The 14,683-nt window shown below is 38.0% G+C and overlaps 1 protein-coding gene across 3 annotated transcripts in view; it reads left to right on the plus strand.

Annotated features, from left to right (window-relative positions):
- The window catches only part of GOLM1 (golgi membrane protein 1), a 160,344-nt gene that overhangs the window by 116,310 nt on the left and 29,351 nt on the right, over positions 1-14,683 (plus strand). For all 3 annotated transcript variants that reach the window (XM_073633447.1, XM_073633431.1, XM_073633437.1), the window contains 2 exons: positions 4,663-4,795; positions 5,600-5,738. In XM_073633447.1, coding sequence (XP_073489548.1) covers positions 4,663-4,795; positions 5,600-5,738 — 272 coding nt within the window. The remainder of the gene's footprint in view (positions 1-4,662; positions 4,796-5,599; positions 5,739-14,683) is intronic.

The following is a 14,683-nucleotide window of genomic DNA, read 5'->3' on the forward strand; positions in this document are numbered from 1 at the left end:
CTAAGATTGCCCTGTATTTGGCTCCATCCATCTTCCCATCAATTGAACAGCTTCCCTGTCCCTGCTGAAGAAAAGCATCCCCGCAACATGATGCTGCCACCGCCATGTTTCACCGTGGGGATGGTGTGTTCAGGGTGATGTGCAGTGTTCATTTTCCGCCACACATAGCGTTTTGCTTTTAGGCCAAAAAGTTCAATTTTGGTCTCATCTGACCAGGGCACCTTCTTCCACATGTTTGCTGTGTCGCATGGCTTCTCGCAAACATAAAGGGTAGATTTGTAGAGTGCACGACTAATAGTTGTCCTGTAATATATTACACAGAACTTTTAGGTAGTGTGTGAGTCAGCGCTTACTGGCAGCTATAAGGTGGATCATAAGGGATCATTAACGGGGGGGGGGGGGGACAACAAGCTATACCCAAAATTAATTAATAAGAATTAGTCCATAGTAGTAAGGAATATTGAGAAGTCCACAGGACGGATGGATCCACAAGTGGATGGGGATTGCACACACAGTCACCGGCAGCTCCTCAGCATGAAATGGGAGTTCCCTCAAACAAACAGCAGAAAGAGGGCGCCTGGGTCAGTGTGATGGTAAAAGCAAGTAACACTTTATTCAGATACTTACATAAAAATATCTTGCAAGCTGCACACAGGGTGGATGTGGATCACCAATCAAGCAATCAGCCGTAACAAGGGATGTGAAGACCACTGTGGGGATAAGCTCAGACCTACCATATAGAGGTGTATAACCAGCAGCGTCTTCAGCTCCCACAGAGCTAGCAAGAGACCAAATCAGGAAGGGGGCGGGCTGCAACGCATTTCCGAGGCACCACCTCCTTCAGGCAAATCAGGCTGACTGCTTGATTGGTGATCCACATCCACCCTGTGTGCAGCTTGCAAGATACTTTTATGTAAGTGTATCTGAATAAAGTTTGACTTGCTATTACTATTACACTGACCCAGGCGCCCTCTTTCTGCTTTTTTTTATTTTTTTTTTTTATTAGTTGTCCTGTGGACAGATTCTCCCACCTGAGCTGTGGATCTCTGCAGCTCCTCCCAGTGTTACCATGGGCCTCTTGGCTGCTTCTCTGATTAATGCTCTCCTTGCCCGGTCTGTCGGATGATGGATTGAACAGTGTTCCATGAGATATTCAAAGCTTGGGATATTTTCTGTATTTATACTAAGATTAAGTTAAACACAGGTAAACTCTGTTTACTAATAGGTGACTTCTGAAGGCAATTGGCACTAGATTTTAGTTAGGGGTATCCGAGTAAAGGGAGCTGAATACAAATGCACGTCACACTTTTCAGGTATTTATTTATTTGTATTTGAAAACCATTTATTATTTTCCTTTCACTTCACAATTATGTGCCACTTTGTGTTGGTCTATCACATGAAATCCCAATAAATTACATTTATGTTTTTGGTTGTAACATGACAAAATGTGGAAATGTCCAAGGGGTATGAATACTTTTTCAAGGCACTGTAGTTAGAGGCATGGTGAGTGTTTGTTTTGTTTTTGTTTTTTTTAATTGTAGTTTGTTTTTTTTTTTTTTTTGGTTACAATTTATCATTTTAACAAGTTATTTCTCACGCACAGCAAAAGCATATTTACAATTACATCCCAAAGCACATTCCGCTACGCCTCTTGAGTATAGGGATAACATGTGTGAGACTTTTTTACAGCATTGACACATAGAGAGGCCCAAAATCCAAGGAGCACCTTAAGGCTGTCAAAGAGCCTAAATTGGGTATCTAATTTCCTGACTACCTATCCTATTTCTTGAGTTACCGGGTCTTGAAAATTTATTTTTATTGTGTTAAACCAAATGCTGAAGGTTTAATTCTATATTCTATTATAATAAACCTCACATCCCCCAGAATCCCTCTAGATGCACAACACCTATAATTAGTTGGTCAGGTTGAAAAAGACCATCTAGTTCAACTAATAGAAAAAATAAATAGAAAAATAAACCGAAACCTTCCATATACAAAACACTATACCCACAGTTGGTCCAGAGAAAGGCAATAAAAAAACCTATGAAGCATCATACAATTTGCTCCAGCAGGGAAAATACAACTCCCTTCTGATTCCCCAAAGGCAATTGGATGTTACCTGGGTCAACAGTGTCTCTCCCCAAAGACAAAACTTCTGAAAAAGGTAGTGAATCAGTTACAGGAGTATGTAGATGGGAATTCTGGGAAATTCTACCAGCTAGATGAGTATTCTCTAGGAAACCCTATTAATAACAGCTTTTATTTCCATAAAACACATACCTATACTAGAGATGTACAGTAAAAGCTCCCAAATTTGAAATGTATTGTCCTCTGCCATTGTAGCCACTCTGCTTTAGTTGGAAGATCATTTTGCATTTTATTTTTTTTTTTTTTTTTAGTTCTGAGTTAATTTTTAACAATATTTACTTCAACATATTAAACAATATAAACTTGTATTGCTATGGCATGTCTATTTTTACTAAAATTGAAACTTTTTTTTTTTTTTTTTTAAACATCAGACCAAAGAAAATATGCAGTTAAGTAGATGGTCAACACTGTCTACTATCCTACATACACTTGGGTCCATATATGTTTGGACACAGGCACAATTGTATTTTTTTTCAGGTATTTTCCAAAATCTATTCAAGCTATAGTTCTATAATGGATAATGGGCACACTCTCTGGTTTTATTTGAGGGTATGTACTTCCAAATCAGAGGAAGGGTTTAGGAATTATAACTCTTAAGAATAGCCATCCCCCCCTTTTTCAAGGGTCCAAAAGTAATTGGACAATTGAATCAAAAGCGGTTTCATGGCCACGTGTGGGCTACTCCTTCATTATTTCTTCATCAATTTAAGCAGGCAAAATGTCTGGAGTTGATTCTAAGTGTGGTATTTGCATTTGGAATCTATTGCTGTGAACCTACATCATGCGTTCAAAGGAGCTGTCAATGCAAGTGAAACAGGGCATTGTAAGGCTTCAAAAAAGGACTGATAAGCTCAGTAACATAAAAAGGCCTGGACATCCACGGAAGGCAATAGTGGTGGATGATCCCAGGATCCTCTCTATGGTAAAGAAAAACCCATTTGCAACATCCAGACAAGTAAAGGATACTCACCAGGAGGTGGGTGTATCATTGTCAAAGTCTACAATCAACAGAAGACTTCACAAAAGCAAATACAGGGGGCTCCCCACAAGATGCAAACCATTCATAAGCCTAAAGAATAGAAAATCCAGATTAGACTTTGCCAAAAAATCATCTGGAAAAAAAAAAAAACAGACCAATTCTGGAAAAGCATTCTTTGGACAGATGAAACTAAGATTAATCTGTACCAGAATGATGGGAAGAAAAAAGTGTGGCGAAGGCTTGGAACAGCTCATGATCCAAAGCACTCAACGTCGTCTGTAAAACATGGTGGAGGCAGTGTGATGGCATGGGCATGCATGGCTTCCAGTGGCACTGGGTTATTGGTGTTTTATGTGGCAGAAGACAGAAGCAGCCGGATGAATTCTGCAGTGTTTAGAGATATACTGTCAGCCCAGATTCAGTCAAATGCAGAAAAGTTGATTGGATGGCGCTTCACAGTACAGATGGACAATGAACCAAAACACGCTGCAAAAGCAACCCAGGAGCTTTTGAAGGAAAAGAAGTGGAATATTATGCAATGGCTGAGTCAATCACCTGATCTTAACCCAATTGAGTATGCATTTTACTTGCTAAAGGCAAAAGGCAGAAAGACCCACAAACATCAACTGAAGACAGCTGCAATTAGAGCCTGGCAAAGCATCAAAGGAGGAAAACCAGTCTTTGGTAATGTCTATGGGTTCCAGACTTGTATATTAAAAGATAACATTTTATTTATGATTAAATTTGTCCAATTACATTTGAGCCCCTAAAAGGGGGGGGGGGGGGGGCTGTGTATAAAAATGGTTGCAGTTCCTAAAATTTGTTCTTGATATTTATGTTCAACCCCTTGAATTCAAGCTGAATGTCTACACTTTAAATTAATTTGGATTGTTTAGTTTTAATTTTATTCTGGTGGCATACAGAGTCAAAAGTATGAATTGTGCCTGTGTCCAAATATATATGGACCTAACTGTGAATATGAAATCACCTACTGCGGTTGTAATCAGAACCTGCTTTTCAATACATTCCTGTACCCTGAACTGCTCTGGTCTTACTAGCCTGTCTCCCAGTTTTAGCAGCAGTGTTTTCCATTTACGGCAAGTGCACCACATCAGTGTGTTTTGTAGAGTCATCCCTTTTTCTCCTTTTTGAAGTGGTTGTAAACCTCAGACGTCAAGAAATGAGCAAAGCACACCACACTATAGTGTGTTCTAGCCTGAATCCAAAGCTGAGTGTCTCCTCTCCCTGCTATTTGCATGAGTCACTTCTGACAGTTTTTCGCAATACAATATATGCATTGGCAGTTGTTAAAGTGGAGTTCAGTGTTAAACATTGCACTTCTTGACACTCCAAGGGTTAACTAGAGATCAAAATCGATTTTTGTGTCATTGTGCTGTCTTCTGTTTATTATTGTGATCTTGTGTTGTCTTTGTTAAATGTAGCTGTATCGTAATCATTTCCCTTTTGAGACCTGAATCTTTCACTCGTTGGCATTGTGATTTTTCCTAATCTGTAAGCTAATTTTTTGTTCTTAGAACACAGTGCGGCAGTAAGATAGAAGAAGTGAAGGAGCAATGTGAAGAGCGGCTTCGGAAAGCAGGTGTGAAAGATACAAATACAGTGAATGAACACACGGAAAAAACTGTAATTGAGACTGAAAAACTAAAGGTAGGAAATCTAGTCTGTTTTTGCCCCATGAAAGTTTGCAGAGGGGCCCAAAAAATAAGAGCCCAAGCCACAACCAACAAGCACTATAACAATTCATCTTCAAGCTTATCTAAACCCCAAACCAAAAAAATTTTGCCGTGGGGTTAACCTTAAAATTCACACCTTCCCGGCCCGCTCCTCAGCAACCAGCTATTCTTCACACAGAATTTGAAACAGCCGATCATTTTTCGACCAATTCGAATTGTTCCGAAAATTTGGAATTTGTTTGAAAAGAATAAGCGAAATGTAACTAAACGCATTTGAAGTAAATTTTTTACTATTGTCATTTGTCCAAATTTAGATTTTGACCGAAACAAATTGTACATGTCTACTGTGAAGATTTTCTGAAAGAGGTTCTTACAGGTGTGCTAGGGATTAATGCTGCCAGAGTCTGAAAAAAGACATGGTAGGGGCCAATTCTTGTTTTGATGAGGATTCTTACAGATTCCTCCTAAATGGTCACTTTCCTTAAATGATCTGACCTCTATACTTGCCTTCTGTAGTGACTGGGTCATTGCATTTGAATTTAAAGCTGTGTGACTAGATTATTGAATTTAAAGCTATGTGCATAAAATTATTTTCCCATACCATCTTAATTAAAATGAATGTATATAAATGTATCTGTAAATGATTATTGTAGCTGTTTATAAATGTGATCATGGAATGCAAGTTTTATTATTTTGAGATTCGTTTACTACTCTAATTTTGCGTAGAGCTTTTCTATTTAAACATTTTTGAGAGATAATATGCTTTATTTTTATCCAGCCAACCACAAAACAGCGGAGTAATCAGCAAAAAGACGATGAAAAGGAAGAAGCAAAATCCAAAAACAATCTAAAATCTGCATTAATGCCACCTTCCAAGGATGATGAGAAAGAGGTCATTCCGCCTCCAGAAAAAAAAGGTATGCCTTTTCTAGTCCAGGTTGGAGAATAAGCGCCTCTCAAGGTATTAAGGAATACTGTACATTGTAAGTCTTTAGTTCAAAAATCTGTTTTAAAATTATTCCATTGTTTTCTGCTTTTCAGCCGGATTCCTTATAGAACTAAGGATCCCCAATATGTAAATTTATTTTATTCTTTTGCACATTTTCATTCCTATGAAATACACTGTTTTCCCCATAGTCTGTGGGCTATCTTTCAGAGTTGCAATTTCTTAAAAAAACACTGGTAGGTTCATAGGCTTTTGACACTGCAGTGTATATGCCTGTAATAGGGACATTAAACAAGAATCTTCACTGTGTGGCCCTCTCGGCACCGCAGATGTCATGTTTTTCTCTGCATGCATACAACAGTTTCTGTTCATTCCTAAGTATGGCTCTGCACTCCATGCACAATACGAACATATTGCCATCTTTATGAAAGAATGAGGACTGCAGTGCGCATGTGTGACAAATGAAGAGCTTGACTATGACTGTATTTAAGGAAAGATAGTGCTGCACCAGGCAAAGCCATACAGTGAAGGTCTCAAAAGTGGACCTGCAGGTAAGCATTTATCCACGGGGGAATCCACTATAGGGGGATAAGGTAAGACTGCTAATAAAGGACTACTTCGCTAATGGTGAAGTTATCCTTTTAAATCTTAAGCTCGGGCATCAGACTAACCTGAATGATTGATTCATATTCTTTGCAAAGAGCGGCCTTGTATTTTGGTGCTGTATTAATATCTTAAATAACAACTGCAAATAAAATAAAACAAAAATTATAGGTCTCCTCCAAAGGCTTTTTTTTTTTTTTTTTTTTTTATTCCTTACTTAAAGAGGTTGTATACTCTGTCTTACAGGGATTTTTTTTTTTTTTTTTCCCCCCAAAGGCATAATGAGCTAGTATGCATCGCATACTAGCTCATTATGTAATACCTTAAAACGAAGCTGTTGCAGTGGCGCCCGCACACCGCTGACGAGGCTGCCCTCTTTCCCGGGGTTACTTCCGAGTTCGGGGGAGCTGCCGTTCATATGGTACGGGGCTTGGAAGGAACGTCACCTGTGCCAGTTCTGTCAGAGTGCATGTGCCAGTGATGTTGCTGGCTGCATATAATGTAGATATCTCCTAAACGGTGTACATTTAGACATTTTCACTACCTATAGGCAAGCCTATAATAAGGCTTACCTCTAGGTAAATTTAAGCAAAGGAAGTTTACTTCCTTTTTAACTGGGATTAGAAAATAACTGAATCTATTTTTATGCAACATGTGCTCTAAAAGCATATTAATCACAAGTAAGAGATGTCTTTAACCGCTTCAGCCCTGGAAGATTTTACCCCCTTCCTGACCAGAGCACTTTTTGTGATTTGGCACTGTGTCGCTTTAACTACAATTGCGCGGTCTTGCGACGTTGTACCCAAACAAAATTGATGTCCTTTTTTTCCCACAAATAGGGCTTTCTTTTGGTGGTATTTGATCACCTCTGCGGTTTTTATTTTTGCGCTATAAACAAAAAAAAAAGAGCAACAATTTTTTAAAAAGCGCATTATTTTTAAATTTTTGCTATAATAAATATCCCCCAATATATAAAAAAAACTAATTTTTTTTCCTCAATTTAGGCTGATGTGTATTCTTCTACATATTTTTGGTGGAAAAAAATCGCAATAAGCGTATATTGATTGGTTTCGCAAAAGTTATAGCGTTTACAAAATAGGGGATAGTTTTATGGCTTTTTTATTATTTATTTTTTTTACTAGTAATGGCGGCGATCTGTGATTTTTATCGGACAGCAACTGCAACATTATGGTGAACACGTTGGACAATTTTGCCACATTTTTGGGACCATTGGCATTAATACAGTGATCAGTGCTATAAAAATGTCACTGGCAGTGAAGGGGTTAACACTAGGGGGTGATCAAGCTGTTAATGTGTTCCCTAGTATGTGTTCGAACTGAAGGGGGAAGTGGACAGTGTAGGGGAAGAGATAGATCGCTGTTTATACTCTGTATGAACAGACGATCTGTCACTTCTCCCCTCAGAGAACCAGAAACTGTGTGTTTACACACACAGATCCCGGTTCTCCGTGTGCCCCGAGCAAGCAGGGGGCGCACGCGTGCCCCTAGTGGACAAAATGTTGAACCGACGTACCATGACGGCGATTTGCGCAGCCGAGCCATGTTACCGCAGTACAACTGCGGCGGCTGGTCGGCAAATGGTTAAAGACCCAGTTTAAATAGTTATCTATTTAAATTTCAAAAGGGGAAACCACTGCTTTAGTTGAGCACCCCAATTCCAAAAAAGTTGGCAAATTCAACATAAAAACAGAATGCAATGCTTTGCAAATCTCATAAACCCAGATTTTTTTCATTTTAGAAAGTAAAAAACATCAAATGCTTAAACTGAGAAAATGTACTATTTTAAAGTGTTGCTAAACATAGGACCCTGCATTCATTATATCTGGTCTCCCACAGTACACAGAACTGCAACTGCAATTATTTTAGTAAAAATAAATGGTTAAATACCTTTTTATAATCAGCAGTATGTTAAAATACCGTTATTATGGTATTTATATTGATATAATTTACAGAATATTGATGAGAAAAGTTTCCAAGAAAGTCTGTTCAGTTTTTGTGTAAAAACTCAAAAATTGATTTAATAATATGGCAAAATATTACAAGAACAATATCAAAATGTAGAATATAAAAATATCAATGTATTATATTAAGATGAAGATTGAATCAGGTGTGTGTGTGAAACTGTACCAGCTTCCTTCAATGTCTCGTGGTGTGTCGTGTCTGCCCGCAAATCTCTCTGTTCAACTCCTTTTACTCTTAAATTCAGCCCCCACCTTCTCCTAAAAAGGCTGGTTTCATCTTCTAGTTCCACAAACTCTTCTAATGAGACAAAGCTTCCCTCCCACCTCTCATGCAAGGATGGGGGTCGTTCAGTCTCCATGTACTGACATTCCCGAGGAGTGGGCAAGAACAATATGTGAAACCAATAAACATATAAATAAAATAAATATAAATAATTATATAAATAAAATTATAAATAAATATATATGTTTCCTTTTAACATAAAATCAAATACTAATATATAATTTTATTCATAGAACCCAGTGTTCTTATTAATATCCTAATCAAGAAGTATTGTAGTATAAAGAACTTATCCTTAAATCTTAACTAAAATACTGAAACTTTTACATCTTAAGGAATGTGAAACCTTTCATCTCATCGGTGATGGGGGGGGGGGGGGGTGAGAACCTAGCTCAAGATAATTACTAACACATTTGGTTCCCCATAGGAATGATTATGAAGCTATATATATATATATATATATATATATATATATATATATATATATATATATATATATATATATATATATATATATATATATATATATAATATATATATATACTTTTACAAGTATAAGAGTCTATATAATTTAACTTTTTTTAACTAAAAGAATATATATATATATATATATATATATATATATATATATATATATATATATATTTCTGTAAAGATCTAATGCATGCAATCATTTTGTTAATGGATAGAAAGTTTTCTTTAATCTAATATTTAACACCATATATAGCAGTCTTGTTACTATCTGTGTCTGGCCACGTACTGGTTAAAGCTTGTAGGAGGAGTTTTTGTTTGACTGTACTATGAGGCCACTTGTCCCCCCAACTTTCTATCTGGACAGTGCTGATTTGCCCTGTGCTGACCACATGCACCCTCACAAAAAAAAAACCTTCTCTAGCAATACACACCAAAGTGAGCATGTGCAGAGTGCCCCCAAGGCTCTGTACTATCAGGAGACTGATTGGGGATTGTGGAAGAAGGGGGTGGGGGGATCAGAGAAGACAGGATCAAACAGCCTTTTTATACAATGCGCAGGATAACCCCTTAGGTTCCACAGTGAGTATAACAAGCATGCTTTACTGCATATACAGACTGATTTTACTGTTGTGGGTTAAGTAACCCTTTAAGAAGAAAAAATATTTTGAAATTAATGGAAGCCACACATTTAGAAAAAAAAAAATGGGCCACAGCAACAAAAAAGCTGGCAAAGTAAGTGGTAGTAACAAGGAAAAGCTGGAAGAACATTTTGCAACAAATTAGGTTAATTGGCAACAGGTCAGTAACAAGATTGGGTATAAAATGAACATCTTTTAGTCCGTGTCTCAGTCTGTGAAAAGCTGCATCTAAAAATTGTTGAAAATTTCTGAATAATGTTCCTCTATGCAAAATTGCAAAAACTTTAAAGAGGAACTGCAGTCTGCTCACATAATTTGTAATAAAAACATCTTTGCCATTCTAAAGCCTCCCTCCAACTACTTTCCATAATAATTTATATATTATGGAAAGTAGTTGGAGGGAGGCTTTAGAATGGCAAAGATGTTTTTATTACAAATTATGTGAGCAGACTGCAGTTCCTCTTTAAAGTTTTTGCAATTTTGCATAGAGGAACATTATTCAGAAATTTTCAACAATTTTTAGATGCAGCTTTTCACAGACTGAGACACGGACTAAAAGATGTTCATTTTATACCCAATCTTGTTACTGACCTGTTGCCAATTAACCTAATTTGTTGCAAAATGTTCTTCCAGCTTTTCCTTGTTACTACCACTTACTTTGCCAGCTTTTTTGTTGCTGTGGCCCATTTTTTTTTTTTCTAAATGTGTGGCTTCCATTAATTTCAAAATATTTTTTCTTCTTAAAGGGTTACTTAACCCACAACAGTAAAATCAGTCTGTATATGCAGTAAAGCATGCTTGTTATACTCACTGTGGAACCTAAGGGGTTATCCTGCGCATTGTATAAAAAGGCTGTTTGATCCTGTCTTCTCTGATCCCCCCACCCCCTATCAGTCTCCTGATAGTACAGAGCCTTGGGGGCACTCTGCACGTGTGTGTGTGTGTGTGTGTATATATATATATATATATACCTTGGTTTGAGAGTAACTTGGATTGAGAGCGTTTTGCAAGACAAGCAAAGTTTTTTTTGTTTTTTTTTGTTTTTTTTTGTTTTTTGTTTTTTTTTAAATAAATTTTGACTTGATATACAAGTAGTGCCAAGAGAAAGTTAAGAGACATGAGACCGAACAATGCAGAAGAGCTGAAGGCCGCTATTGAAGCATCCTAGCCTTCCATAACACCTCAGCAGTGCCACAGGCTTATAGCTTCCATGCCACGCCGCATTGAGGCAGTAATTGCTGCAAAAGGGGCCCAAACCAAGTACTGAGTACATATACATGCTTATACTTTTCAGAGGTCCGATATTGTTCTATGTACAATCCTTGTTTTATTGATTGCATGTAATCTAATTTTCTGAGATTGTGGATTTGGAGTTTTCATGAGCTGTAAGCCATAATCGTCACAATTATGACAAATCACTGCTTGAACTATCTTGCTTTGCATGTAATGAGTCTCATATGAGTCTCATATATTAGTTTGACTTTTTAAGTTGCATTGGTGAAATAAATGAACTTTTGCACGATATTCTAATTTTTCGAATATCACCTGTACTTCCAAAAATCACTGTCACAGTTCGCTGTGCCATTCAAAAATGCAAGTTAAAACTCTATCATACAAAGAAGAATCCATATCTGAACATGTTTCAGAAGTGCCACCGTCCTTTCTGGGCCAAAGCTTATAAAAGAGTCTGTTGCAAGGTTGAAAACTGTTCTGTGCTCTATCTATCTATCTGTGTATAACACTCACTTTTTCACCATGAAAATCGGTTGCAAATAGCGCGTGCGTGTTATACGCCAATACTTCAATTTTAGCTGCCTCGGAGGGGACAGGGAGGGGGTGGGACGAGCGCCGTCAGGTTACATTCAGTGAGAATCTTCTGTTTACTTGGCGGCCTCTGTAATAAGAAGTCCCATCTCCTGGGCTGCCATTGGACTACTGTTCTGTCTATCATGGGAGATTCTCACTGTATATCTGTCGGCGCTCGTCCCGCCCCCCTCCTTGTATCCTCTAGGCTGCAGATGAGCATCGATCAGGCTGCACTGATGACATTGGCGAGACTGCTGCATTGATGGCAATGGCGAGGCTGCTGCATTGATGGCAATGGCGAGGCTGCTGCATTGATGGCAATGGCGAGGCTGCTGCATTGATGGCAATGGCGAGGCTGCTGCATTGATGGCAATGGCGAGGCTGCTGCATTGATGGCAATGGCGAGGCTGCTGCATTGATGGCAATGGCGAGGCTGCTGCATTGATGGCAATGGCGAGGCTGCTGCATTGATGGCAATGGCAAGGCTGCTGCATTGATGGCAATGGCGAGGCTGCTGCATTGATGGCACTTGTGAGGCTGCAGATGGGCACTGACCCTTATTTTGCTTCAAAGTTCCTTATTTAAAATTTAATTTTTTTTTCCTGAAACTTCCCTCTTAAAATGAATGTGCGTGTTATACGCCGATAAATATGATATATAGATATAGATATATATATATATATATATATATATATATATATATATATATATATATATATATATATATATATATATATATATATATATATATATTTATATATATATATATTTATTTATATATTTTTTATTTTTTTTTTATATATATATTCTCCAGGTTTTAGAACAGCTAACGCTGACACAAATTCCTCTCCTAAAATTCCAGCAATCGGTTCCCAGACATTTACAGAGTTGGGTTAAAAGAGGGGGTGCTATATCATTGTGAACATGGACCTGTCCCAACTTTTTTGGCATTGGGGTTCTACTTTTCCAGCTTTTTGTTACCCTGTCCCAACTTTTTGAAGACATGTTGCTTCCATCAATTTCAAAATTTGGCTTGGGTGGTGTTTTTTTTTTTTTTTTTAAATGGTACATTTTTCTAATTTTAAACATTTGATATGTTTTCTATTGTGAATAAAATATGGGTTTGATATTTACAAATCATTGCATTGTCTGTCTTTATGTAGATTTTGCAGTGTTCCAACTTTTTTGGAATTGGGGTTGTAATTAGCAGTGGGATTATGATCTGCTTGGTACCTGCTGCAGATGAAAAAAGTCCACACTTACAGCACACCTACTGAAACAAATGTGTTTGTTTTTTTTTTTATATAATTGACAATTTTTATTAAGGTTTAAAAGTTACAATGCAAAAACAAGAGGGGATAGTGGGATAAAACGAAACAAATGTTTTAAGGCCCGCCATACACGGTTCACAACTCGGCCAAGATTCAAACCGTTAATGGGCAGGCTCAATGTACCAAGTTGATCGATCAACTTGTGTACAACCAGCCTGCCGGATTGTCTTGCAATTATCGATATATTCTATAGCTGCTAGGAATAATTACTGTATTCTCCTGCCGGGGATTGCTTCCCCCTGCCGGGAGAAGACAGTTGCAGTGGTTGCAGGAAAGAAATTTGCACCGTGTATGGTATGCCTTACTACAGTAGTGCTCATAAGGTTACATACCCTGGCAGAATTTATGATTTCTTGGCCGTTTTTCAGAGGATATGAATAATGCAAACATTCTTTCACACATGGTTAGTGTATTATCATTCAACTGTGTTAACTCTTTTTTTTTAAATCATAATGGCAACAGAAACTACCCAAATGACCCTGATCAAAAGTGTACATACCCTGGTGATTTTGGCCTGATAACATGCACACAAGTTTACACAAAGGGGTTTGAATGGCTATTAAAGGTAACCATCCTCACCTGTGATCTGTTTGCTTGTAATTAGTGTGTGTGTCTGTGTGTATAAAAGGTCCATGAGTTTCTGGACTCCTGACAGACCCTTGCATCTTTCATCCAGTGCTGCACTGAAGTTTCTGGATTCGGAGTCACGGGGAAAGCAAAATAATTGTCAAATGATCTGCGGGAAAATTTAGTTACAGTAACTGTATAAAACAGGAAAGAGATATAAAAAGATATCCAAGGAATTGAGACTGCCAATCAGCAGTGTTCAAACTCTAATCAAGAAGTGGAAAATGACGGTCAGGTAGACCAACTAAAATTTCAGCCACAACTGCCAGGAAAATTGGTTGGGATGCAAAGAAAAAAACCACAAATAACTTCAGGTGAAATACAGGACTCCCTGAAAACATGTGGTGTGGCTGTTTCAAAAATGCACAATAAGTAGGCACTTGAAGAAAGATGGGCTGCATGGTCGAGTCGCCAGAAGAAAGCCATTACTATGCAAATGCCACAAAGTATCCTGCTTACAATACGCCAAACAGCACAGAGACGAGCCTTAAACCTTCTGGCACAAAGTCATTTGGAGCGATGAGACCAAAATTGAGCTTTTTGGCCATAACCATAAACCCTACATTTGGAGAGGAGTCAAGGCCTATGATGAAAGGTACGGAGGCGGATCACTGATGTTTTGGTGATGTGTAAGTTACAAAGGCACAGGAAATTTGGTCAAAATTGTTGGCAAGATGAATGCAGTATTTTATCAAAAAATACTGGAGGAACATTCATCAGCCAAGAAGCTGCGCATGGGACTTACTTGGACATTCCAACATGACAAATGATCCAAAACACAAGGCCAAGTCGACCTGTCATTGGCTACCGCAGAACAAAGTGAAGGTTCTGGAGTGGCCATCTCAGTCTCCTGAGCTCCAATATTGTTGAGCCATTCTGGGGAGATCTCAAACGTGCAGTTCATGCAAGACAGCCCAAGAATTTACAGGAACAGGAGGCTTTTTGCCAAGAGGAATAGGCAGCTTTACCATCTGAGAAGCTAAAGAGCCTCATCCACAAATATCACAAAAGACTTAAAGCTGTCATTGATGTTAAAGGGGGCAATATACGGTATTATGAACTGCAGTATGTAAATCATATTATATATTTGATCAGGGGAATTTGGGTAGTTTCTGTTGCCATTATGATTTTAAAAAGAGTAAACACAGTTGATTGATAATAAATGGCTTCAGCCAA

Source organism: Aquarana catesbeiana, linkage group LG01 (assembly GCF_042186555.1).
Source record: "Aquarana catesbeiana isolate 2022-GZ linkage group LG01, ASM4218655v1, whole genome shotgun sequence".
In the NCBI taxonomy this organism is placed as follows: Eukaryota; Metazoa; Chordata; class Amphibia; order Anura; family Ranidae; genus Aquarana; species Aquarana catesbeiana.